We start from the raw sequence: 27,246 nt of genomic DNA, 5'->3' as shown, positions 1-27,246 counted from the left end.
TGCTGGGATGTGGTTAAATATATTTGTGAGGCATCTAAAAACAAGTTGGAGGTTGTGTAAAGGTAAAGGAGTTGCCCGACTATAGGAGTCAGCTCTCATCTGTCTCAAGGGCCATTGAGCCAGTGCTGTCCGAAGACATTTCTGTGGTCATGTGGCCAGCATGACATCACAGAGTACTATTACCTTACTACCAAAGTGCTACCTGTTTACTCACATTTGTATGCTTTCAAACTTTTAGATTGGTAGGAGCTAGGGCAAGGACGGCAGCTCATCCCATTCCATGGTGCTCAGGTTTCAAAACTGGGCTATTGGCTTTCCAGCCGACAAGCCCAGTGTCTTAACCATGGAGCCATAGGACCACCCTAAGGTTGTGTCCCAGATAATTTTGGCTGGACGTTGTTTGATACATTTCTTAATGATAACATTACTAAATTTAACTTGAAAAATTGTCCTCAGTAATGGCTTCAAAGGAGGAATGTCCCTGACATTATTCTTCAGCCTCTTATTAAAGGTAAAAGAATGTAAAGTATTGAATCTATTATAGTTGTATATAGCAACAAAGATACCAATTGAATGGGCCAAGGAATAAACTTGACATTTCTTCCCATTCCTTGACCAGGTTCACTCTTCTCAATGTGTATAGGTAACAGGGCTTTTTAACCAGTGGTACGGGTACCACCTGTGGTACATTGGCACCTGGCAGGTGGTAAGCGACCATCCTAGAAAAGTGGTAGTGGGGGAGGGTAATGAGCTGAACCAGTGGCAGCACCGCACAAGCCTGAGCGAGAGACAGCTGGAACTGCAAGGCTGTCAGGGCTCAGCGGAAGCACCAGGCTCCAGCTGGAATGTTGCAGCATCTCCAGGGTCTTGTGATTTACATTCAGATGCTTGGCAACCGATTCATATTTATGATGGTCACAGTGTCCCAGGGTCATGTGAAGTGACCAAAACATGCTGCAACCACCCAGTAGAGGGGGGAATAAAAACCAAACCCCCACCCCTGCTACCAATCCTCAACAGAAATGCTCACAACAGTGAAAACCTCGGACAGGAGGAAGAACGCCGCCAGGCAGGCAGGCAGGTATCTTGCTCAGCTGTGGCTTGGGAGGCACTTTTTTCAGTGCCATTGTAACTTTGAACAGTCACTAAGCAAACTGTTGTAAGTTGAGAACTACCTGTACTTCATCACTTTTTTCCTTTTTTTTGGTCAAGTTTTTGACACCTTGCTAGGCGACTGGTGGTACTCAGATGTTGCCATATCCTAAAAGTGGTAAAATGGTTGAAAAGGTTGAAAAGTCCTGGTATAGGATTCACACTAAGGATGTACGTAAATAGACATGGATTTGTGCTATGAAGGTCTGCTCTGAATTTTGGCATATTTGTCCTATTCCATTCACAGTTCTGTACCAGCACCTTTCAGCATTTTTCCTGAATTCAGGTTGAGAATCTGGATTGATTGCCATTATGCTTCCTGCAGCATTCCATACAGCTGGAATAATTCAACCCACCAAATGATGGATTTGCTGCATTCAAGCAAACAATGATTTTGGCTTAATGCCTCCATCTTTTACAGATGTTCGTTTGTTTTAAATTTGTCCTTAATTGACAATAACTATGAAAGGGAGAACCCACCAAATCCATACAAAAAGAGGTATTTACCCACTAAATACTTTATCCTGGATAGCTGTGCCTCAGCAGAGGACTTTTGAAAACACTGTACACACAACCCCTTCTGCCTTAACTCCCGTATGCACCCTGTAGCTGAAGGAGAGACTGATGGTTAGTGTGGTACTGTGTAAAAAGCAGATGGTAGGCTGCCTTCACTACAAACTGCTTGGCTGAAAAGGTTTGGTCCACAGTAGCAGGTTCAGAAAGATTTGTACCAGTACCTGTAAATTAATACTCTGGTTCCCTCTAGTGGCAAAGCTAGAGGTGCAGAATTTCATTGAATCTGCACAGTAGGGAACTAAAGAAGGAAACTATTCAAAGTAGGTCAAAGTTCTTGCCATCTAACAATATTTTAAATAAAAGGTTTGTTTTTCCTTTTGTGGCTAATTAGGTCCTCAAAATGGCACATACCTTCAGAATTACGTAAGGGCTCTCTTGACAGTCCTTATTTTTTCTGGATTTTGGAAAACGTGTTCAAATCACATATATTCTCCAACCTACTGTTACTTTGGAAGAACTATTGACACAATGCATATCAACAATTATTTAGAGGAAGTATGTTTGTGGAGGCTAGAACATACAAGGAACGGTTACTGGAACTGGGTATGTCTAGTTTAACGAAGAGAAGAGTGAGGGGTGACATGAGAGCAGTGTTCCAATATCTCAGGGGCTGCCAAAAAGAAGAGGGAGTCAAGCTATTCTCCAAAGCACCTGAAAGCAGGACAAGAAGCAATGGATGGAAACTAGTCAAGGAGAGAAGCAACCTAGAACTAAGGAGAAACTTCCTGACAGAACAATTAACCAGTGGAACAACCTGCCTCCAGAGGTGGTGAATGCTCCAACACTGGAAGTTTTTAAGAAGAGACTGGACAGCCATTTGTCTGAAATGGTATAGGGTTTCCTGCCTGAGCAGGGGGTTGGACTAGATGACCTCCAAGGTCCCTTCCAACTTTATTATTATTATAAATAATCCTTTTCTGTTTTAAAGGAAGTATTGAAAATGAAAGGTAATGAATACATAGCATAACTACTAGCTTTCATTAAGCAGAAGCAAAATTTCTTATGGAAATCACTATTTTACAAATGTATTTAAGATTAATCAGTACTGGAACCAGGATTCCTCCCATTACTAAATTATATAATTCACTTATCAAATTTTTTCAAAAATATTTTTGAGCTATGAATTTTCACATGCTTTTTTATTTTACTACTGATGGAAGAAGTATTTTGTGTGCCTCTTTTACATGGTACATTGTCATTTAGGCAATAGTTTCTTACTATTATGTCATGGGAAGTAATTTACAGTAATTTGTATTCAGCTTGCAGTAAGTTAGGTCTGAATTCCTTGTTCCTCATGACAATTGGATTGAGATGTCTGTGTAGATGCTGACTATGTAAATGGCGCTGCATCATCTTGAATATAAGAATTTACTGGGATTCCGAAGGCTTCATCTTTGGCTAGTGCTATTCAACCTACAGGATGTACTGAAAAAGGCAATGTCTAATACTTTGTAGCAGTGTTTCCCAACCTTACCTACTTTAAGATAACTGTACTTCAACTCCCAGATTTCTGGGAGTTGAAGTCCAGACATCTTAAAGACATCAAGGTTGAGAAACACTGCTTTATAGGATGAAATTCCTACTTCAAACTAACCTTGACAGGTTTGTGTGAGAGAGAATGCCAGCAGAATGATATTGGGCAATGACAAGTACACAGCCTTGCATTAGAGTAGGAGAATTCAAATAGAAAGGTACAGGAATAATGGGGGGGGGGAATTAGGTATACTACTGTGTCATTAACTGAACCTAATGTGAAACACCATCTAAAGGGCAAATGCAATCTTCAGCTGAATTAATAGAAGCATCCAGATCACAGGACATAATCATTCCATTGCAGTCTCTGCTGGCTAGACCACTTGAGGTATTGTGTCCTGTTTTGAATATCCACTTTAAGATGTTGGTTTAAGGTTAAACAAAAGCTATCAAGATGTTAATGGATCTGGAAACCAAGCACTTCATGCAATGGTTAAGGCATGTTTCAATCGCAAAGGAGAAAAATAAGGATATAATAACCAATCCAAAAGGCTGTTGTGCAAGAGTGGGTTGATGTGAAGACTTCCAGTTTTGTGCAGTAGCGACTGGTCACGGGCTTGCAGATTCTCCGTACCCCTGCAGCTAATTTCACCCTGCCAGGGGACCCTAAATGGGTCTAAGTCACCCCGGAGAGGCGACGAAGAAAGAAGGGTGCTCCAGCGATTCTGAAACAGCAGCAGCCATTCCATTCAACTTGGGGAAAGCATTCTAACTTGACAGGAGAAAGACTGGCCGTATCGACCAGCCCAAGCTACTAGCAACTGAAGTCCAAAAGCACTATCCAGCACAACTTTGAACAGCGTGCTTGAAACTGGGTGAGGAATTCGATCTCTTTTCTATTTTACATTTAGTTTCCTGGAAAAGATCCCCCAAGAAGCAAAATACCTCCAAAAGGGAAGGAGGGGGATTTCTGCCCCACCCTTATACTAACGGAAACAGCAAATTAATCTTTTTATGGAGGATCGAAATATATGGAAGTGAAATTAATATAAAACATGAAACTTAAAACTGAATTGGGGCTGTGTTCTGATTGGGTGGGGATAAGGGACGCGGTGGCTCAGTGGGTTAGGACGCTGAGCTTGTCGATCAGAAGGTTGGCAGTTTGGCGGGTCAAATCCCGAGTGCCGCATAACAGAGTGAGCGCCTGTTACTCATCCCAGCTTCTGCCAACCTAGTAGTTCAAAATCACATAAAAATGCAAGTAGAAAAATAGGGACCACTACGGTGGGAAGGTAACAGCATTCTGTGCTCCTTTGGCATCTATTCATGCCGGCCACATGACCACAGAGACGTCCTCGGACAAGCGCTGGCTCTTTAGCTTTGAAATGGAGATGAGCACCGGCCCTTAGAGTCGGAAACGACTAGCATGCATGTGCGGGGGAACCTTTACCTTTACCTTTACCTTTATATATATATATATATAGTTTGCAAAAGAGGAAAGAAGAAATCAACTAAAACTATTATGTGGATTATGGATTGTAGAAATCAATTGTTAGTGATTGTTTTACAAATGTAACCCAGACAACACACTGTTCGCCAATTAAGTGATTTATGTTTTTAAAAAATCAATAAAATATATTACAAAAAAAAGAGTAGATTGATGTGTTCTTTGATAAAGGTGAGAGCAAGACAAGAGCCAGTAAATTATAAAGAAAAAAAATGAGGCTGGATATTAGGAGTAATTTCATTATGCCCATAGCTATTAAGCAATGCTTAATTCTTCCTTGCTGGAAGCTTTCAAATGAGGATTGAATTGTCACTTGTCAAAGCAGTTTAATGGATTCCAGCACTAGATCCAATCCCTGGACTGGATGATCTTTGAATAAATCTTGACTTCCGGCAACAGGTCCATGCAGTTTCCTTGGCAATGTTACAGAAGATTGCATGTTCAAATGTCATCACTACACAATAAAAGAAGAGATACCAAAAATGTCCCCTTTATGCCTTTCCATCGTTTTAATGCTAATTACACCAAATGTAATTTTAAAATAAGGAATGCAAACAAGTACAACAAAAACCACATTGGCTTATTGGCTTATATCTAATAGCTAATAAGCAGTCCTGAGTAACAGTATGGCTAGAAGTGTCCTGGATGGATGAGACAACCAACAGAGGCATTGAAACAGCTTTTTAAAAAGAAAATAAAACCATATTTCAATAGCCCAGTGAATCTGTGGAACCAATCTTACTCGTTAATACAGTAATCAGATTGAAAACTGATAAGATCCTTCAGCTGTTTTTGCCAAATTGATCAGCAAAATATATACTGGGGCAACTATTGACATAAACAGAATTCTGGAAGTAGTCATAGGCTTTTGAAAATTTAAGTCCAGTTACTATTCATTCTGCAATATAATTCCTTACTTAAGGGATTGTTTGCACCCATCCCAAATGCTGTAAACATTTTAAATCACTTTCCAACATTTAGAAATGTTCTTAAATAGAGATTGAGCTGATAGGTTTTGTAAAAGAAATCTGTTCTTTTGAAAAAGAGAAGGCCACTGCAGAGAGTTGAGGTACTATTATGTTTTCAGCCAAAACTGGAAGTCTTTGCTGAATTAATTGCATTATTAAGCTCACTCCCAATGTGACAGGAAGAACCATCTGATGTGCCACTCTGGTTAAGGAGCACAAACTGAGTAAGAAAGTGGGTGAGGATTTCCCAAGAAACATGAAATTAAAAAAGAAATATTAGGAGGCTGTAAAGTCCATGTTATTTCAAAATTATGAGGTTGAAAAAGAACAGAAAAAAGGAGCCCTCATGACCTTACAGAATATATCATGGAATAATTAAGATAGGCTGCTCCTGCCACCTTCACTAATTAGCAAGCAGCATTTTCATAGCTGCATCCTGGCTTTGGAAGCTGAAATCCAGTTAGGTAAGACCCACCCATGCTCATCATAATACATTAAACACTAGGCCAGAAGCCCAGTGGTACAATTACAACACACTCCTTCAAATAGGCCCACCCCAGGAGGAAAACAGCATCCCAAGCCCTTGTACATTGGCCGTTCTTTCTTTGGTCCAAGCACTCCTAACAACAGTTTTTGAGGAAACCTGGTTTAGGAAGGACTGGTTCCATCTGCATCATTTTCTTCCTGGCTGGCCTTAAGTTTGGACAATACAGCGTGGATCCGGAACAGTGTTCGTGACTCCATTGAATAATTTTTGTAGTCGTTCCTGGTGGGAAAAACACTCAACAATTGTTACATCCCTTATATCAAACCTGTATGTATTCTGCACACCAAAAATGTATTTCAGGAATCCAGGCATTATCTCACAGGATAATATTTGATATTTTGTAAATATGACTAAAGTAGATGTCAAAAGGACAGCTAATCTTTCTACCAGGTCAGATAGGGTAGACACACTCCTAGTTCCTTCCCCAAGTATTGACATCTGCTGGGAGCTAGGAATTGTGCCTTTTCCCTGGCAGCCCCTGCCCTATGGAACACCTTGCCTTTTGAAGTTTAGCAGGCCTCTGCTCTTTTAGCCTTCTGTAAGGCTTTGAAGACCTGGCTTTTTCCCCTAGCATTGGGAGATTACATGATGGCACATTAGCATAGATGGCTGCCAGGTTTTTGTTATTTCTAATATTTTATGTTTTAATTGGTTGAGGTTTATAGTTTTTAAAATGTTTTTATTTATTTTCTTTTTGATTGGGGGCTACCCAGATATGATAAAAATGCAGCTATATAAATGTGTAAATAAATAAATGTCTGTTGTTGTTAGCTGCGAAGTCGTGTCCGACCCATCGCGACCCTATGGACAACGTTCCTCCAGGCCTTCCTGTCCTCTACCAAAATAAATGTCTAGATCAGATGAATGTGATCCAATAAAAAGAAATGCAATGAACAAGCCTATGAAATACATCTTTGCTTATTCAATTACCAGATAAGTGGTTTGACTCAGAGTAACTAAGCTGTGAACCTGCTAGTTCTTAGACCTACTTAGATTTACAAAGAACTTGGGGAACAGAGGAAAACATAATTCATGGCTGGCAAGCACCTTTTGGCCCTTCTCTCCATGAGATTATAAAACTGTCTCAAATGCTGTTAAGCTGTGAAGTAGCGCTATCTTCTAGGGCAAAATATTATGAGATATGCTGAACTTACTTGGCTCTGCGAAGCAACTGTACAGCCTCTTCATTTTGGCCTTGTGCCACATACAGCAGACTCAGTTCCAATAGTGCATTGGGTACCAGGTAATGATCATACCTGATCTTCTTCTTACTGTAAGCAAATAGACAGTCATGCATCCTGTTTTGCTGGAAGCTTTTCAGGGTTTGTTGTGGTGCAGCTTTCCCTGATCTAAGACCTCCAAATATGTTGGAATTAAGTTCCCAGAACAGTCAACAATGCCTCACACTCCCCCCCACTCCCCAATTTTTTCCCAAATTTTTCAATTTTTTTTTATCAAAGAGACCTGCATCATACCTGCTATGGACAGCATTGAAGCACGCCTCAGCCTTAGCCAAACTGTGCAAATGCTTGAAGACTAGGCCTTTGAGAAGTAACACTAGACACTGGTCATCTACCTGGTACTCACTGGCTGAGGAAATTGTGGAAAGAGAAATGGAAAGAGCAGAAGAAAAGTTAACCAGGCTAAGCAGTTACTACATATTCTACTTTGCAAAAAGGTTAAATGGCAATATTTCCATTCACATTATTTGTGTAGCAGGTAGGTTACTTGCTCTGCTTGTATGGGTAAAAATGGAGCCCATACCTCTCCCTGCACAGTTATAACAGCTTGTGCCTTATTCTGGCTTTCTTCCTTTGCCAACTAGGCTTCCATATCAGTGTTTTTAGATCATAAAATAGATCTCCCAATATTATTATATATGTTATTTCAAATAAAGACCATTTAATTGCCATTTTTTTGGAAGGACTGGCCCATTTGTATTCATTAAGTTGTCTCCCTATTATTCCAATTCCCTATGATTGCCCTGATATGTTTATCTTCCATTCAATCTGTTCTTCTTCTTTCTCAAATTTCTTCTGATTTATATAGAAAGGCTTTTCCATTTTCAGTGTTGCCACTCCCTTTTCTGGAATTTTCCATTAACTGTATTTTTTGGTCATTTGAGTCCTCTGTCTTAATATTTGATTGTTCCACTTCTTCTGTTATCTTCTGCATTGTTAGTTCTTTGGTTGTAGTCAAAGTTTGGGTTTGTGTATCTAACCTGGCATCTTGATCTTTTATGTTAGGTTATTTAGCACAAGGTGTTATTTAGCACAAGGTGAAAGAATGGTTTCATGTATTGCTTTCAACATGGAAAGGATCTTTTCCTGGTCTTCATCCATCTCTTTCACGTTGAGGAATATTTGAGGAATATTGGTTACTATATGAGATGATGAAATATATCTAGGACTATAAAATAGTCTTTATGGTAGAAATCATTTGTCAAGCAATATTTTATAGTCCTAGATATTTCATCATCTCATATAGTAACCAATATTCCTCAAATAAAGAGATAGAAAGGCAATTCCCCACATAAAACTCTGAAAGTCAGTAAAGGTTTATATTCACAGTTAAAAGTAGTCCAGTTATGCTGCCCAACTGTTCTCTTACAGCTGAGTTTTTCACAGGTGGTGCCAAGGTCAGAAGAATCTTATCTAAGGTCTGGGCTTCGAACCAAGTCTCTTTTAGGAAATAACAAGTTGTAATACCAGACTTCGCCACAACATGTCACCGATGCCGTTTAAGGTTTTTTAAGTCCAAAATTTTTATAATCATTTTTCAATTTTATTTCTTTTTTGTAGATAAAAGCAAAAGTCTCCAATAAAAATAGGAAAACTTTTGGTCCCCAAGGTTCAGGAACATATAAATCCTATTAGATTAAAGTTTTTCTGTTAGTGCTTTAATTCCCCTGGGTAGTCAGTCGCCGCTATTCTTAGAGGGTGGGATAGAAATTCCCTTCCCTCTCTCCTCACAGGGGGAAAGATACTTCAGGCAGCTTTTACAGGAAAAGAAAGTACTTAGGGTAAAGAGAAGATCAGATCTCACCCAGTTTCATCCGCGTTGTTTTCGAAGTGCTTGGTAGTAAGTTTGACTTCAGCTGTCTGCAGCCTAGTGATGGGCCATATTACTATGGCCGGTCTTTCCTCTGCTGGTTTGGAGGGCTGCCCCAGATTGAGTAGAAGGGCTTCCACCCTTCTGCGATCAAGCAGGGGTCCCCTCCTTGCTCGTCGCCCCTACAGGGCAACTTTCAACCCTTTCAAGGGTCCCCCAGCAGAGCAAAACCAAACGCGGAAGACGGAGCTTGCCTTCCAGCATCTACAGCGCCGTGATGGCAAACCAGAAGTCCTCCAGTTAAAACATTTGTTGATCAGAATGCAACCCACCATTTATTCCAGATGTTTCCTATAGAGTGGTTCTTTTCCTAAACATGGGCTTCAGTTGTTTACCATTTTTTATTTTCTGAGAAAGCATGTAGAGCCTAGCTGTAAACCACAGTCATTTTTGGAAATAAAGATTATGCCACTGTTCTTGAAGCTTGGTGGTTCCTGTATTTAAATTGAAAGATGAGGTAGGTCAGGGAGCCTGATGTCTCTGTTGCTAACCTGGGGCATCCCTGTCTGTGGACACCAACTTTGGTCTATGTCCATGGTGGCGAACCTATGACACACGTGCCACAGGTGGCACGCAGAGCCCTCTCTGTGGCCACGTGTGCCGTTGCCCCAATCCTAGGCCTTCAGCTGGGTTTTACAAAACATTTTCACTTTAGGCCTCTGCTGCCATGTGCAAAAAAAAGGTTCAATCAATCAATCAATTTCAACTTCTCATGGGGAAAAAAAGATCTCACAAAGTTGGAATTGATTGATTGAACTTTATTTTTTTTTTGCACACAGTGGCGGAGGAAGTGACGCGTTGGAGCTGGAAAGAAGGTGTCACAAGGGGGTGGGGGGAGCGGCAGGAGCAGGGCGCTCCGTGTAAGGGGTGGGGCGGGACCTGTGCATGGAGTGAAGCAACACGGCGGCTCTAGCATGATGGTAGACCAGTTGCTTCCCTCCCCCTGCCAGACACCTGCCTAAGCCGTGCAGGGTATGTTGCTGCTCCTGCCCCTGCCTAGATGCCCTCACCTCCCCCAAGCATTTTTTTACTAACCTGCCTTTCAGCTGCATTCAGTTTCTCTATTCGCTTCTCAGCCTTTGCTGCGTTTGAGGGACTATGGGTAAAAAAAAAAGTTCCATCAGATTTTCTAACTTTTAGTGAGATCTCAAGAAGTTAGAAAGTCTGATGCAACTTTTTTTTAAAACCGATAGTCCCACAAACATGCAGCAAAGGCTGAGAAGCGAACAGAGAAATGGAATACGGCTGAAATGGAGGTTAGTTAAAAAAAAACGCTTGGGGGAGGCGAGGACATCTTGGCGGGGGTGGGGGCAGCAACCTTACCCTGCATGGTGGTGGGAGGGTGGGGCGCGTGGCATTCCCATGCCAGGCCAGCCCCTGAAGGGTTGAGGTAGGGGGTGGCAGGCTGACCAAAGCAGCAGGTGGAGCGCCGGAGGCTCAGGGAGGGAGGGCGCTGAAGTGGGCAGTTGGGCCATTGGCAAGAGCAATGCATCTGAGCAGAAAGCAGCCTCGGAACAAGTGAGGCAGGTAAAGAAAAAAATCCTCACTCCCCCCAGAAACTGCCTTTCTTTTCTTACCTGACTCCCGTCCCCGTGCTGTTTCTCCTTCGCAATCCGCCACCACTGCCACGTGCAAGGAAACAAAGGAAGATTTTTTTGGGGGGGGAAGGTCAATCGAGCAATTCTAACTTCTCATGAAAGATCGCAAAGTTGGAATTGATTGACTGACCTTTTTTCCCAAAAAACCTTCCTTTGTTTCATTGCACATGGCAGCGGCAGTGGATCGCGAAGGAGAAGCGGCGGCGGGAGAAGGGCACTCTTCGAGGGTTGGGTTGTGGCGGTGCGAGAACAGCGCTCTGCAAGGGTTGGGTTGGAGTGGCATTGGGCACAATATGTGAAGTGGCAAACATCCACATCATGCCGAAACCGGCTGTTTGCCACCTTCTGCCCAGTGCTGCTGCCATGAGGCCGCAAAACAAGCTGGGCAGAGGTAAGAAACCGATATACCGGTTCCTTACCTCCACCCAGATTATTCCGCAGCCTCATGGCAGCTGCATTGGATGCAACCCGCAAAGCGGCAAACAGCCACATCGCACCAAAACCGAGGGTCCGGCAGGCTGTGGCTGCTGATGGACACAGATGGCCCCCATGCATTTGCTGTGTGTGGGGGCCAATGGTGTCAGGCAGCAGCTGCCCCAGCCCCTGCCTCGCCTTGCCTTGTCCCGTGGCAATGGCATCCTTGCCCTGACCCCTGCCTTGCCTCGCCTCACCCCGCAGGACGAGCTTCCTGCCCACTGTCCCACCCACCAGAGACTCCCTGGATCTCCCCCAAACCTGCCTGGCCCCCACAGGCGTCCCTTCCCATTAGCAACATCGAGGTGGCCATGTCCACGCTGGTCACGCTCACCCAGTTTGCCATGACCACCACAGCCATGCTCACCCAATGGGCCATGCCCACCCAATTAGCCACACCCACCCGGCACCCAACGATACATAAGTGAGTTTTGGGTTGTAGTTTGGGCACTCAGTCTCTAAAAGGTTCGCCATCACTATGTGTAGGAAGAAAGTATGCTACCTGGTGCTTCTTGTAGCTTCTTCTCAGCCTGTATCAGAGTGTCTAAAGTTCCTTCCAACAACTCTTGCTGCTTGCCTAGCACTGTAAATCCATTCCACATGTACATCATTTCCTGAAAAAAAGATAAAACCAATACAGAAAGTGAAAGAAGTGAAAAGAAAGGACTAGGTGAAAAGAAGGACTAGGGGGTAACATGATAGCATTGTTCCAATATTTGAGGGGCTGCCACAAAGAAGAAGGGGGTCCACCAGTTTTCCAAAGCAACAGAAGACAAGACAAGAAACAATGGGTGGAAACTAATCAAGGAGAGAAGCAACCTAGAACTAAGAGACTGGGAAGCCACCTGTCTGGAATGGTATAGGACAGTGATGGCGAACCTTTTAGAGACCAAGTGCCCAAACTGCAATCCAAAACCCACTTACGTATCATTGGGTGCCGGGTGGGCGTGGCTCTTTGGGTGGGTGTGGCCAATTTTGTGGGCATGGCCCATTGGGTGGGCATGGCTGCAGTGGTAATGGCAGACCGGGTGGAGCTATAAAGTTCAAGCAATCAATTCCAACTTTGCGACAACTTTTTTTTTTCCCCGCGAGAAGTTGAAATTGATTTTTTTTTAAAAAAATCCCATTTTTATCCCGCCCTTCTCCGAAAATTCAGGGCGGCTTACAATCTAAGCACAAATCAATGTGCTTAATATTGATTGATTGAACCTTTTTTTTTGTCAATGGAGGCCTAAAGCAAAAAGGTTTTATAAAACCCAGCTGAAGGCCTAGGACTGGGGCAATGGCAGGTGTGCCCACAGAGAGGGCTCTGAGTGCCACCTGTGGCACCCATGCCATAGTTTTGCCACCACGGGTATAGGATCTACTGCTTGAGCAGGGGGTTGGATTAGAAGACCTCCAAGTTCTTTTCAACGGTAACTATGAAGAAACCCTCTCCTCCTTTGAGAGTGTGTGCTGCGAAATAGTAGAGATCCACTTTCTATCCTTACCAGGGCTGGCACAGGTAAGGGAACCAGGTCACTTGATTTGTAGCGCCTTGCTTTGCGAATGGCAAATTTCTCTGTGGGTGGTGATTTCCCAGCAATTCTTTGTTTGAAGGAGGAAACCTGCCTGTAGGATAAAAGCACTGAAATTACTGAAGTTTCACAAAGACAGGTATGTGGAAATTAAAAATCCTAAGGAAGTTTAGAAAGAGTTTAATCCAGTTCTGCCACATCAGACATTAAATCACAGTTTTCAGTCCTTTACATGTAGTTCTTTAAGTAAGACATTGATTATGCTTTTGCCTTTTAACAACATTAGTTCACAAAGAATTCATTCATTCACTGCCCAAAACTTTCTGTAGCAAAACCATTGTAAATTTGCAGATTCCTAACCTTGGGAATTTGTAGTCAGTTTTACCATTGAAACAAGAGAAAACTCTTTAGATCTTCTTGGGGAATTTTGAGAGTTGGTCCATACATCTTACGAGTTCCTGAGGCTGAGAAACAATGTTTCAGAACATTCATCCTAAATTGCCCCCAACTTTCCAAAACTCTTACCTAAAAAGTTCAACCTCTACTTCACCAAAAGGCCGTGGCTCATTAGCAGGCAGCATGCTAAGGAAGGCAGCTTTCATGTACACATACATTGCCTGCAACAAAGCAAAACATTACAGGATTCTGACAGGGGCTAACATATTTATGTACTTATTTAAAACATTTTATATAGCTGCCCACCTTATGCCAAACTCTGGATTGCTCCCAAGAATTAAAACAATTCTTAGCTTTCAAATTTATCCAAATTGTAGTATTTTTTTCTCTGTCTGAGTTTAATTTGCTGCTCCCATCTATGGAAGGGGGGGGGGGTGTAGTCTCTTCCCTTCTCACTTTGGGAGGCTTTTTGGTCTTGGGGATCTTTTCCAGGAAATTAGGTATAAAATAGGAGAGAGAAGATCAAACTTCTCACCCAGTTTCAACCATGCTATTCACTGTTGTACTGGTTAGTGCCTTTGGACTTCGGCTGCAAGTTGCTTGGGCTGGTCAGTGAAGTGTGGCCAGCCTTTCTCCTGTCAGGTTAGAAGGCTTTCTCTGAATCAAACAGAATGACCACCATTGGTCCAAAATTGCAGGGGCAGGCTTCTTTTCTTCGCTGCCTCTGCGGGGTGACTTAGACCCATTTAGGGTCCCCTGGCAGGGCAAAATTAGCCACGGGGGTGCGGAGATCCACAACCCCATAACCGGGTGCTGCCATGCAAAACCGGAAGTCCATTTTCATTTTGTCTTCGTTACCACATATTTAGTTAGAAGAAGGGGGGGTGTAGTTTTCAGTTAGCCAAAACATTTCACATGTATGGGAATCAAGGTCGGAATATGAGATGGAATATGACATCCTACCCCCATAGAACCACTGATTGTGCTATTGAGATCCTACCCTGTGCAAAATTGCCAAAACTGATGTATGCAATGACCCCTCTCAAGGTAAATGAACTCCGAGAGCACATAGATAAAAATTTGGTGAGGGGCTTCATTGAACCCTCAAAATCCCAAGTGGCCGCCCTGTATTGTTTAAGGAGAAAAAAGATGGATCCCTTAGAGTCTGCGTTGATTTTAAAGGTCTGAACGTGGTCAGCATAGAAAATATGTACCCTCTCCCTTTAATGAAGGACATGTTAGCCCAACTGGAGAAAGGGCGAGTATTTACCAAACTAGACCTAAGAGACGCATATTATCATGTGAGAATAAGAAAAGGCCTTTTACGGCCCCCTGGGAAGTTATCAGTTTAAAGTCATGCCTTTTGGATTACAAGGAGCTCCTCCTGTATTCATGCAACTGATCAACCAGGCGCTGCATGATCATTTGTATAAAGGAGTTTTGGTTTATCATGATGACATCTTAATCTATACAGAGACTATGGCAGAACGTACAATTTTAGTTCGAGAAGTGCTCAAAAAAACTGCTGAACACAAAACTCTATACAAAACTCTCAAAATGCGAATTCCATCAGGCATTTGGATTATCTCGGTTACAGAATCTCCAGTTTAGGAATAGAGATGGACCCAGCTAAAGTGAAAACTGTAATTGAATGGCAGCCCCCACGAACTCGAAAACAACTTCAGAACTTTTCAGGATTTGCTAATTTCTACCACCAATTTATGCCCTCATTTGCTGAGATTGCTTTGCCCATCACTGAACTTTTAAATCCAGAAAACATGGGGGTAAACCACAAACAGGCGAACTCCTACGCTGGTGCCAGATTGCTTTTGAGAACTTAAAAAGACTGTTTGCCACTGAACCAGTTCTCAAACACCTTCATCCTGAAGAGCAGTTTATCATTCAAGCTGATGCCAGCGATGTGGCTGTGGGGGCAGTCCTATTCCAAAAAAACCCAAAAGGAGAATTACAACCCTACACTTACACTTTGAAAAAACTCACTGATACAGAGCGGAGATGGGCTATCTGGGAGAAAGAAACTTTTGCAATCCAATGGGCTTTATTGACTTGGTATGATTTTCTAGAGGGGCACAAGGTGCCTTTTGAGGTTTGGACTGATCACAAGAATTTGGAAGCACCGCAAACTCTCTCCCAAACAAGTTCACTAGGTGCAATATTTTAACCATTTTAACTTTACCCTGAAATATATACCGGGGGGGGGGGGGATTTGGCTAACACCATCTCTAGGTTAAAGGTAAAGGTAAAGGTTCCCCCGCACATGTGTGCTAGTCGTTTCCAACTCTAGGGGCCGGTGCTCATCTCCGTTTCAAAGCCGAAAAGCCAGCGCTTGTCCGAGGACGTCTCCGTGGTCATGTGGCCGGCATGACTAGACGCCAAAGGCGCACGGAACGCTGTTACCTTCCCACCGTAGTGGTTCCTATTTTTCTACTTGCATTTTTACGTGCTTTCGAACTGCTAGGTTGGCAGAAGCTGGGACGAGTAACAGGTGCTCACTCTGTTACGCGGCACTTGGGATTCGACCCGCCAAACTGCCGACCATCTGATCGACAAGCTCAGCGTCCTAACCCACTGAGCCATCTCTAGGTTACCCCAATATAAAAGCCAATGCAAACTAATTATAAACCTTATTATGCCACCATCACAAGTTATTTCTCAGATAAACACTGGAAAGCAACAACATGTGAGGTCACCCAATCCAAGTGACCTGTTAATAGAGAAATTAAAACAAGAACTGAAAAATGATCAATGGTTCAAAGAGAATTAAACCATCTTGACCCACAGGAATGGATTGGCTTGGAAAGGGCGGAAATTATATTTGCCTGAACCGCTCAGGCTCCAAGCGCTCCAACACAGTCACAATGTTAACCAGGCTGTTCACTTTGGTTATTTAAAGACATTACACTTAATTCGGAGGCATTTTTTATGGCCAGGCTTAAAGAAAGATGTGAAGAACTATGTAAAAGGTTGTGCAATCTGTGCTACTATGAAGAGGATCCCAGGAAAGCCTCCTGGGCTATTACAGCCTGTTGCAGATTCTTCTCAGCCATGGGAAGAGATCGCTATGGATTTTATTGTTGAATTACTGGAAAGTAGAGGAAATATGGTAATACGGACTGTGATTGATCTTTTTTCAAAACAAGCTCACTTCATAGCATGCTCAGGCCTCCCCTCTGCCCAGAAACTAGCCAAATTGTTCTCAAGCATATTTACCGGTTACACGGTGTGCCAAAATGGATAATTTCTGACAGGGGAGTTCAATTTACAGCCAGATTCTGGAGAGATTTCCTCAAACTGATTGGTTCTAAACAAGCACTGTCATCGGCTTTTCATTCCTCTACGAATGGAGCGGCTGAAAAAGCGAACACAATGGTGGAGCAATATCTTAGATGCTATGTGGACTACAAGCAGACAAATTGGAGTGATCTCCTCCCTTTCGCTGAAGTGGCTTATAACAATACTGTACACAGCAGCTTCGGACTTACGCCATTTAAGATAGCCACTGGAAGGGATTTTATTCTGATGCCTGGCTACCCCCAGGAACTCCCTACTTCTCAAACATTAGATTAGTGGGTGTCTGCTTGGAGGGATATTTGGAACAATACAAAGAAAGCTTTGACAAAAGCCTCAGAGGTCTACAAAAAGCAAGCTGATAAGAAAAGAGCGCCTCACAGGTCATTCCACGTGGGGGGAAAAGTTTATCTTTCTACAAAGTACCTCAGACTTAAGTTACCTAGCAAAAAATTGGGACCAAAATACCTGGGACCATTTCCCATAGTGCAGATTTTAAAACCGGTTACTGTAGAATTAAAACTCCCTTGTCTTTTAGGAAAGATCCACCCAGAGTTTCTCTGCAGTCTGTTAAAGCCTTTTAGAGAGTCAACTCTGAGACCCCCCCTCCCAAGAAAGCACCTGGCCCGCTTGTGATGGCTGAAGAGACTCATTATGAAGTAAAGCGTATTCTTGATGCTAGGTTATACAAGGGAAAATTGCAATATTTAGTGCAGTGGAAGGGATATCCATTGTCAGAAGCCACCTGGGTGAAAAGTACAGATGTGAAAGCTGACAGACTGATATGCAAATTCTATGATAAACATCCAAGTAAACTGAGAGGGGATTCTTAACTGTTATTCTTGTTTGATTTGCAGGATTCCTCTTTTAAGGGGAGCCGAATATCAACGCTGTGACAAACTGAACTGAAACCATTTTCATTTTGTCTTCATTGACACATATTTAGTTAGAAGAAGGAGGGGGGGGTTGTAGTTTTCAGTTAGCCAAAACATTTCACATGTATGGGAATCAAGGTCATTGCTGATAACATTTTGGCAGGCTGGAGCAACTGGGAGAAGTGCCCCCGTTTTCTAACAATTGGTGAATGTGATTTATGATGGCAAATTGGGGTGGGAATTGCAACTTGCAACTTTGTAACCAAGGGGAGGGGAATTTAGTCTTGGGTTCACCCTTGTATGTGCCATTATGTTGTAGCCAAATAAAAATGTGCTTTAAGGAAGAAATGCTTGCCTTGAAGTACTTTTAAATGGTCTCATCTATCAGTCTTCTATGAATTGTTCAGTCCTATTTTAAAACTATTTAAATTAATGGTCATTACCATATCTCACGGGAGCAAATGGCATAGTTTAACAATATGTTGTATAATTAAATAGTATATTTTTCAGCCCTGAATCTCTTTTCACTTCAATGAGTAATCCAAACTTATGATATTGTAAGATAGGGGAAAATCGGCCATATTTTCTATCTCAAGGCAATTTAATATTCTCTTCATGCTTATTTTTACCCACTTCCACTTCAAAGTAAAAAATCCTAAATACTCCCCACTAATCCTCTAAATATTTTGGTTGTAATTTTTTAAAAAAAATTCTTTACAATATTCTCTTTAAGGTATAGTAACCAGAACCATACATAATGTTCATAATATAATCTCACCATCTGTTATAATGCCATAATTATATTGACATTTTTATATTTAATTCCCTTCCAATGAATCAGCATAGAATTTGTACATTCTCTCTTTTTATAACATTTGTATTGAACCATCCACTATGATCCCATAGTTCCATTCATGATCAATTGATGCTAGCTCTAATCCTATTAATAGATTAAAGGTAGTATTTGTCCTCAGCATTAAGGTTATGGTGCATCACTTCTGAAAGTGTGAACATGCACTTGACTTTGATAATCCAGCTCCATATTCTTCCTCAAATGCCAGGCTTCAAAACTGGAAGAATTGGTGCTGAGTCACTAAAGATGGAATCAACAGGAAAGGGTCAACAAATTCCCAAGGTTTCAATGGCCTTGATGTACTTTGCTTTTTTTTTAAGGAAGAGATTTTCAGTTTCCACAATTTGAATGTTTGAATATTTTGCTCAAATACACCTGGGTTGCTCTTTAATTGCTGTACTTCTTCCTAACCTTAGACCAGCGGTTCTCCTTGCTCAGCAGATCTGCGTAGAAGTATGCCATCTTCCACATTCCTTTGTAGGCAAAGCACCACATCAGTTCCCAGTAGCACATATGATGAAACTGCTTCCAAGCTTGTTGTGCTGAGCAGCCTTCTTCAAATTTCTTGATGGCCTGGCAAGGGAGGAAAAAGTCAAAAGGAAAGTTGTAAAGGGTTTAGCATTTTTACTGGCAAGGAGGAGACAGGGTTCATATAATACTGGAGGTAAGTTTCTTCTTGAATTCAACTTCCTAAAAAAATCATAGCTTTCTTTTTAAAAATAAGAAATCACAAAGCAATGCGGGCTAGACATTTGTTAAAATAGGTTTGAAAATTGGGATATTATGATAATTCAGAAACACAGCAATACCCAGTGATTGTCTATGTGCCATTACTCTTAATTAGAGTTGAATAATCAGATGAAAATTTCTCTTTGATGAACAGTAATTGAGATGTGTGGGACACAAAATTAAATGATTTATTCTGAACTTCCTGTGTCACTACCTTCTTCATCTTCCATCTCAGCAAGTAGGGTATAGGAGGTGCTAAGACCACAATGGTCATCATGGAAGGCAGAAGCTTAAAACACTAATATATCAGACTTAAAAATAATTAGTAGGATGATTCAGGCATATTGTCAGATCTGCCATCTTCAGCTTACTGCTTTGCTTGCATCTGCCATGAATTGTTAGGGAGATGGAGGGAAGAGGAAATAGGCAATTGGCATGAGTCAAAGGGTTGGGGAGGGGGAATTGAAGGAATCCAGAGGTGTGAGAACCAGCCTGTTCCATTCTTCAAGGCCACAGAGCCTGGAACAGGAATGCGAGTTGCACTAAGTGGCACCAAACATTTGAGGGGTTCCCAAAACACCTAAGTGGCATGCCATTGGATGAAGCCAAACTGGCCAAAGGGGGAGGGCTGGGGAAAAGTGGAAAGTCTGTAACTTTTTGCACAGGAAGCTTAGTTCTAGCCTACTTTAGCTGCAACCAGTAATCTTCAGTAAATGTATCACTTCAACCAAATGCAGTTGAGGGTCTTTCTTTCCTAGGGACTGACACATACTCTCCATAATGGTGGAAGACATACTGGCTAGATTCCTGTTCTGATCATACTAAAGCACCTCACCTCATTGATGTTCCCTTTGATTTCCTCTATCCTCCCAGCAAAGAACAAGAAAATGGCACTCTGAAAAATTAAAGAAAAGGATACTCAGTTATGGGGAAACAGCTGTAAGCAATATCACAGACCCTATGTTGATCCACTCTATCCCTCCCACATTATCCATCCAAAGCCATCTTTACTGGGATAAGAAACCATATCAAAGGTGATAGCACAAAAATTAGCTGGACTCCCAGAGTCCTCATGCGGTGTATACCTCATAGTGGAAAAAGATAATCTCAGAAATTTCTACACCACTTTGGATAGATTAGTTTCCCCCCCCACACTCAGAACTTTCTGAAACTGAGTTTTTACTGCATCAATCAGTGTTTAACCAAACTACCTGCTATATCAAATTAGTAGATTTTGCTTTATTCAAAAGGAATGCCTTTTAAGCGTTGCTAGACAGAAGATAAGAGTTTTGAGTTCACACGTACCACATTTTTTAAATGAAGTTCTAAATATAAAGTGGCTGCTTGGATCTTCAAAAAGCTCTCTTACATTAAAAAAATGACATCATTTTCAAAAACAAAACCAGGAGTGAAGAAAACTGAAATATTCAGGGCCTTTCAGAAATCTAAAGAAGTCTAAGATACTTTCAGCTTTTGAGGCCCTTTACCATAAGAAAAAATTAAAAACCTGGGAACAAAGCGAAGCACCAAAAAACAGAAATATTATTTGATTATCTTTAGCAAAAGAAAATAAATATGAATCTAAATCTAAGTTTCCCTTTGAGCTTGAGGCTCAGGTTAAGAGTCTCAAACACCTCTCCACTGTAGTGTAGCCCACCCCATCGGCCTCCTAGATGCAAAACGTAAACACATTGTGTCTTCCCCCACAACTAGCTCTGTTGCAACCCAAATATTTCCTTACAGCTTCCAAGTAGGGAAAGAAAAATCTAACTGATTCGTCAGTTAAACACAAACACAGACACAAAGTGAGTGACCTCAAGGACATGGCAGTCATTTTGATACCATTTTACCTGGGGATAGTGGGAGAGGTATGGCTTCAGTAGGGCCTCAGCCTCTGTGAAATCATCTTCACCAATCCCTGGGACAACACAGAGAGATAAAGGTGCATAGCACGAATAAGAATAAAACAATTACAAATATAAGTTCATGTCTCCCAAAGAGACCTTGAAATATCCTATTAGATACTGAAGATATTGTGATGTAAAATAAGTAAACCATACTTTATGGTTATCCCTGAAAGTATTGCTTTCTTGGGTTGCTTGGGTTCCCAGTTGGGTCAGGTAGCCAATCCTGAAGACTTTTGCTATTTTTCTGATCTACAAGTCCCTAAAATTGAAATGTTTCAGTCCTATCTCCTAGTTTTCTCTCAACCTCTTAAGCCAGAGAAACAACAGAGTTTGTCACCATTTGCACTGAAGCCGTCTTGTCATTAAACTTGAGGAAGGTAGCCCTCTTTTCTGCTCTGATTAATAAACATTTATAAAAACTCATTTCATGAGTTTCTGAATTCCAATATCTCAGTAAGTCTTAATGTGAATCATACCGGACAGGGTAATATACTACTGTGTATGTAAGAACAAAAGCCCACTTGCTTTCTTGCAGAAATCCATCTCACTATGACTGAAGGAGTGCTAAGCAGTATTATACATATTAGGTTAGGCCAGCTCTCTTCTTTTTAGTTCAGCCATGGCTATGCCGATGCCTTCCATTAGGACTTATTTTAGTTAATTGCAGAAAAAGTGTATATATCCCCATTAATTGACCTTAATCAAAAGAAGAAAGCCACCCGCCCACCCAAAGCACAGCATCTCTTGGGGGAAAGAGACCCAGTTCCTTGATCATGCTACTGCCACATCACCAATGCTTCTCTCCGGTGGAGGGACTCACCTACCTAGAATGAAGGTAAGGAAAGTGTAGTAGCAAAGAAGCAACATTGTACATAGTAGAGCCCGCAGGTTGGGTGTGGTGGCTCCCTGATGTAGTTTTTGCAAACCATAATCCTGAATGGAAATTAGAAATAATATTAAGAAAACAGAGAATCCATGGAAAAAAAATATAGAGAAGAAATGTTGTACCCATTTGCAGATAAATTCAGCAAAGGTGAGGGGGGAAAATTTCCCCAGATACAGAAAAATATTCTGGATAGGTGCACTGGTTTTAGTGACCTTTATGGGGTTTCAAATGGAGGAACCTGGCAATTAGGAACCTGCCAGAAGAGTGAAATGCATCTCTGAGTTCATACATAATATTAGGTTACAAAGTCGTCTGGCTTTGTTTTGGATTAGCATGGCATTCATTCTCATCCAATTTAATTATGCTACAAATTACATCTTACTAGTGGTTCAATGAACCATGAATTCAAAACTTCCAAGCTAAGTGTTACATATTACCATAACTATTGCTTCATTACTATCTCTAAAAATATTGCAATCATTTGAATTGTTTCAGCCCAGTTAGGTTAACTGTTTTTAATCTGTTGCTCTGTTCTCTTGATCATGATGGTAGGAATACTGGAAATTATCATCTAATGCAGGGGTGTCAAACTGCCAGCCCACAGGCCGGTTGCATCATGCAGAAGCTGCACCCACCCAAGCTCTGGCAATGCAAAAAAGTCACGATACGTCGCAACATGTCATGTGACGTGGTGAGTTTGACACCCGTGATCTAATGTATTGGGAAGAAACCACACTAGGGAAACCTGGAGAAATCAGTTTTTGAAGGATTTAACTACTGATCTAAGTGTACCAGTGTCCTCTCACAAAACAGTTATACATCACCATATAAATTCTGCAAGCCCAAATAATGCATCCATAGCCTTCAAACTGGCACTTGTACCTTGTCCCCTGAAAACCCAGCAAATTCCAGAAGTCTCAAAATCCGGGGTGGAAAGAGAGAGAGAGTCTGTGGAAGACACACAACATAAAAGATAACAGAGGCAGGACTATGTAAGGACTATATCCTCTTCCCAAATCTTCTATTTCCTTTAAAGTGGAAGAGCTTTTTTCAATAGGATCAACTCTGAACCATTTGTTGACTACAAAGCCCTCCACATCCTCTTCCACACAGTTTTCTTCCATTGGTATCATCTTTTTCCAGGAGGGGATTCTGGCTTGCTTCTCTCTTAATAGTAAGCACCCATGCTGTATTACTTCAGACTTTGGTGCCGTACTACTCAGAGCCTATACAAATAAATGCTCCTCCACAGCAACATTTGATTCTACAACAGATTCTCCGACAGATGTTACTCTTCAAAGAACTTCGAGGTATTGTTTACCTTAAAGAATCTTTATTCAAATAACATGGCATCAGCATGTACATGGTCGAAGCCAAAATCTGGATTCTCCTCCCCTAAACACATAATATTAAAGCACAATTCCCTCCTCTAATTAACAGTCATAAATCTCATTTTCCAATTAGTTTGAAATGCCGACCTTCCCTCCAGTTCTCTGACCCGGCATTCCTTATCATCTCTTATTTCAAACAGCCTTGAAAAAACACTCTAGGTTGTTCTTCCTTCTCCCCCACCCCCCAGCATCATCTAATTCTAATTCTAAAAGTAAAACACAAGTTAAGGGGGAAATGGCTGCATTTTCATATATTGTCAAAGCAAGAACATCCAATATTAGCAGCGTTGACATCTGCCCCCCCCTTACAAAAAGGATAGATCCTGTAACGTAAACAAAAGCATATGTTAGGAACTATCTCTCAGCTTGTTGGGGTGTTTCTTATAAAACCTTTTGATGAGTCTGTTGGCTTTCACATCACTAGATTTCACCCAAGTGGCTTCAGACAACGAGTATCCCTTCCATTGTACTAGGTGCTGCAATTTCCCTATAAAAATTCTAGAGTCAAGAATACGTTTCACTTCACAGTGAGTCTGCCCTGCCACTACAAGGGGCCTGGGTGCCTACTTAGTGGGAGGTCTTAAAGTGGAGCCCCCAAAAAGGTTTCAGCAAGCTTAAATGGAAGACAGGGTGAATTCTCCCTAAAAGCCTAGGGAGTTTCAATTCTACTGTGACCAGGTTGATGATCCTTACGATGGGAAAAGGCCCCAAGAATTTTGGTCCTAATTTCTTACTGGGTAATTTGAGGCATCAATATTTGGTCAACAGATAAACCTTTCCCCCAACTTGGAATGTTCTTTGGGGAACCCTCTTTTTATCAGCCTGCTTTTTATAGGTCTCAGAAGTCTTTTTTAAAGCAGTTTTCATTTTTCTCCAAACTTCTTCCTACCCCCTCACCCATTGATCAAGTGTCTGGGAAGTGGAGGGCAACTGAGGGTATTCAGGTATTGGGCTGAACTCTTTTCCTTGGCTACTCTGAAAGGCATGTAGCCGGTGCTGCTGTGAACAGAATTATTGTAGGCCACCTCTGCAAAAGCAAGGAGGTCAGTCCAGTTTGTTTGTTGGTAGGAAACATAGCATCTGAGATATTGCTCCACCATTTTGTTAGCAGATTCTGCGGCCCCATTGATAACCAGATGAAAAGCAGATGATAACCCTTGAGATGATCCAAATAATTTAAGAAAACTCCTCCAAAGTTTCGCTGTGAACTGCACCCCTCTGTCTGAATGTATTCATTTAGGGGTGCCATGCAGCTGGTAGATATGTTTCAGGAACAATTTAGTCAGTCGTTGGGCAGATGGGAGTCCTTTGCAGGCAATGAAATGAGCCTGCTTTGAAAACAGGTCTATTACAGTCCAGATGACAGAATTTCCTCTACCTTCAGGTAGGTCTACTATAAAGTCTATAGCTATTTCTTCCATGGTTGAGAAGGGTCTGCCACTGTCTGCAGTAACCCAGGGGGTTTGCCTGGAATTCTTTTCATGGTGGTACATACAGTACAACTCCTGACATAGTTTTCCACATCTCGTTTTAGCCCCGGCCACCAAAATGAGGTGGATGAGGTGTAGAGTTTTTAAATATCCCAAGTGTCCAGCCTGTTTTATGTCATGGCTGTGTTTGAGAGCATTAAGACAGAGGGCTTCAGGCAAATACAGTTTCCCCCCCTTGTAAGCCAAACCATGCTGTCATGGTAGGGAGGTTTGATTGTCTTTGAACCATTGATCGGTGAGGAGCTCTTGTTTTATCTTCTTTGCCCCAGGGTCATCAGGATTAATGGCTCTGCAGGGTGTGAGTTGAGCAGAAGTTTGTGGATTGGAGATAATTGCCTCATTAACCTCTTCACATTTGCTTTTGTACTGGGGCAATTGCGATAGCACATAGTAAGTATTTTCCTCCTGGTATGTACTTTAGAGTGAAGTTGAAATGGTTAAAGTACTGTGCCCACCACACATGCTTTGGGGACAATTTGCAGGGAGTTTTCAGTGCTTCTAGATTTTTGTGATCTGTCCATACTTCAAAAGGTACCATGCTCCCTTCGAGATAGTGTCACCAGTTTAATAAAAAGGTAAAGGTTCTCCCGCACATGCATGCTAGTCGTTTCTGACTCTAGGGGCCGATGCTCATCTCCGTTTCAAAGCCAAAGAGCCAGCACTTGTCCGAGGACATCTCCGTGGTCATGTGGCTGGCATGACTAGACGCCAAAGGCACACGGAACACTGTTACCTTCCCACCGTAGTGGTCCCTATTTTTCTACTTGCATTTTTATGTGCTTTCGAACTGCTAGGTTGGCAGAAGCTGGGACGAGTAACAGGCGCTCACTCTGTTACGTGGCACTCGGGATTCGACCCGCCAAACTGCCGACCTTCTGATCGACAAGCTCAGCGTCCTAACCCACTGAACCACCGCGTCCCTTACCTTTACCAGTTTAATAGCCCCCACCTAATTGCAAAGGCTTCCTTCTTCCAGACTGCCCATCTCCTTTTGCTTTCAGTAATTATTTTAGAGGTGTAGGCATAGGGTTGGAAGACCCCACTTTTGTTCTTTTGCAGTAATACAGCTTCAGCTGCTACATCGCTGGCATCAGCTTCGATTACAAAGGGCTCCCCTGAGCAGGGGTGCTTTAGGACCAGTTCAGCAACAAATAGTCTTTTTAATTTGTCAAAAGCTGTTTGACAACTCATCGTCCATGCTAGTGGTTGGCCCAGTCACGGCTTCCCTCCTCCTTTGCCTGTTTGAGTAGTTCTGTAAGGGGTAGGGCAATCTCAGCAAAGGAGAGGATGAATTGATCATAGAAGTTGGCATAACTGAGAAAGCTCTGGAGCTGTTTGCAAATCTTTGGGTGCTGCCATTCAATTATAGTCCTTACTTTGGCTGGGTCCATTTCAATGCCCTTGTTGGAAATTCTGTAGCCAAGATAATCTAGATGGGTCTGGTGAAATTCAGATTTTGACAGTTTGACATAAAACTTGGCATTCAATAGTTTTTTTTAACACTGCTCACACCAGTTTTATATGAGCAGTCATATTCATGCTGTATATCAGGATGTCATCAAGATACACCAGTTCCCCTTTGTATAAATGATCATGTAGGACCTCATTAATGAACTGCATGATTACAGCTGGGCCCCCTGTAATCCAAATGGCATGACTTTGAATTGCTAGCTCCCCATGGGGCAGTTGAAGGCAGTTTTTCACTCGTCTCCCTCCTTTATTCTCACCTGGTAATATGCCTCTCTCAGGTCTAATTTAATGAAGACACTCCCCTTAGCCAGGTGCGTTAGTAAGTCCTTCAGGAGGGGGAGGGGGTATTTATTTTCCACACTCACAGCATTGAGACCCTTATAGTCTATGCAGAGATGAAGAGACCCATCTTTTTTTTTCTTTAAACAACACAGAGGCAGACTTGGCCCATTCAATGAATCCCCTCACTAGATTTTTATCCACGTATCGCTGCATCTCTTCCATTTCAAGGGGGGACATAGCATACATTCTCGGTCATGGGAATTTGGCTCCCAGCAGCAGTTCGATAGAACAATCATTGGGTCTGTGAAGGGGCAGGGTATTGCATCGGGAGCATCCAGAATCAACTAGCACTTTTAAATCTAGGGATTATGAGTTTGGCAGGTAGTGAGAAAGGTGGGGTGTGTCAGTTCACCACTGGGTCATTATCTCCTTCGTCATCGCTGTCGAAAGAGGATAGAGTGGGGGAAGATTCAGCCTGAGTCCCAGTGTCTTCCTGTGTGGGGGATGTGACTTGGGCAATAGGTTCCTGTGTGATGTGGTTGGATTTCCCTCTCGTCGGTTGCTGGGCAGGTTTCTTTCTCACTGCTGGTCCTGGTCCTGATCTATTCTGCTGTTGTGGGTAGGGGACTGGGCAACGTCCCTGCTGTCTGCATCAGAAGCACTTGATTGGTGGGCCTGCAGGTGGCCTGGATCTTTCAGATGCTGCAGCAGTTGGACATTTTTGGGGTGGTGGTC

The 27,246-nt window shown here is 42.2% G+C and overlaps 1 protein-coding gene across 5 annotated transcripts in view; it reads right to left on the bottom strand.

Annotated features, from left to right (window-relative positions):
* Positions 1-4,791: 4,791 nt before the first annotated feature.
* The window catches only part of LOC310635785 (tetratricopeptide repeat protein 39A-like), a 46,219-nt gene continuing 23,764 nt past the window's right edge, over positions 4,792-27,246 (bottom strand). For 2 of the 5 annotated variants that reach the window (XM_083355057.1, XM_083355059.1), the window contains exons 8-18: positions 22,761-22,826; positions 21,817-21,925; positions 20,936-21,003; positions 19,921-19,980; positions 18,768-18,929; positions 13,449-13,540; positions 12,897-13,017; positions 11,909-12,020; positions 7,699-7,813; positions 7,378-7,494; positions 4,792-6,442 (exon numbers count right to left, since the gene is read on the bottom strand). In XM_083355057.1, coding sequence (XP_083211183.1) covers positions 6,325-6,442; positions 7,378-7,494; positions 7,699-7,813; positions 11,909-12,020; positions 12,897-13,017; positions 13,449-13,540; positions 18,768-18,929; positions 19,921-19,980; positions 20,936-21,003; positions 21,817-21,925; positions 22,761-22,826 — 1,140 coding nt within the window. In that variant the 3' untranslated portion in view covers positions 4,792-6,324. Of the gene's footprint in view, positions 6,443-7,377; positions 7,495-7,698; positions 7,814-11,908; positions 12,021-12,896; positions 13,018-13,448; positions 13,541-18,767; positions 18,930-19,920; positions 19,981-20,935; positions 21,004-21,816; positions 21,926-22,760; positions 22,827-27,246 lie in introns of those variants that run through there. The other 3 variants (XM_083355058.1, XR_014491523.1, XM_083355060.1) reach the window with 3 other exon arrangements.

The sequence above is a fragment of the Vipera ursinii genome, assembly GCF_947247035.1.
Source record: "Vipera ursinii genome assembly, chromosome: 2".
Taxonomy (NCBI): Eukaryota; Metazoa; Chordata; class Lepidosauria; order Squamata; family Viperidae; genus Vipera; species Vipera ursinii.
The sequence above is the reverse complement of the archived record's forward strand: the minus strand, read 5'-3'. Positions and strand labels throughout refer to the sequence as shown.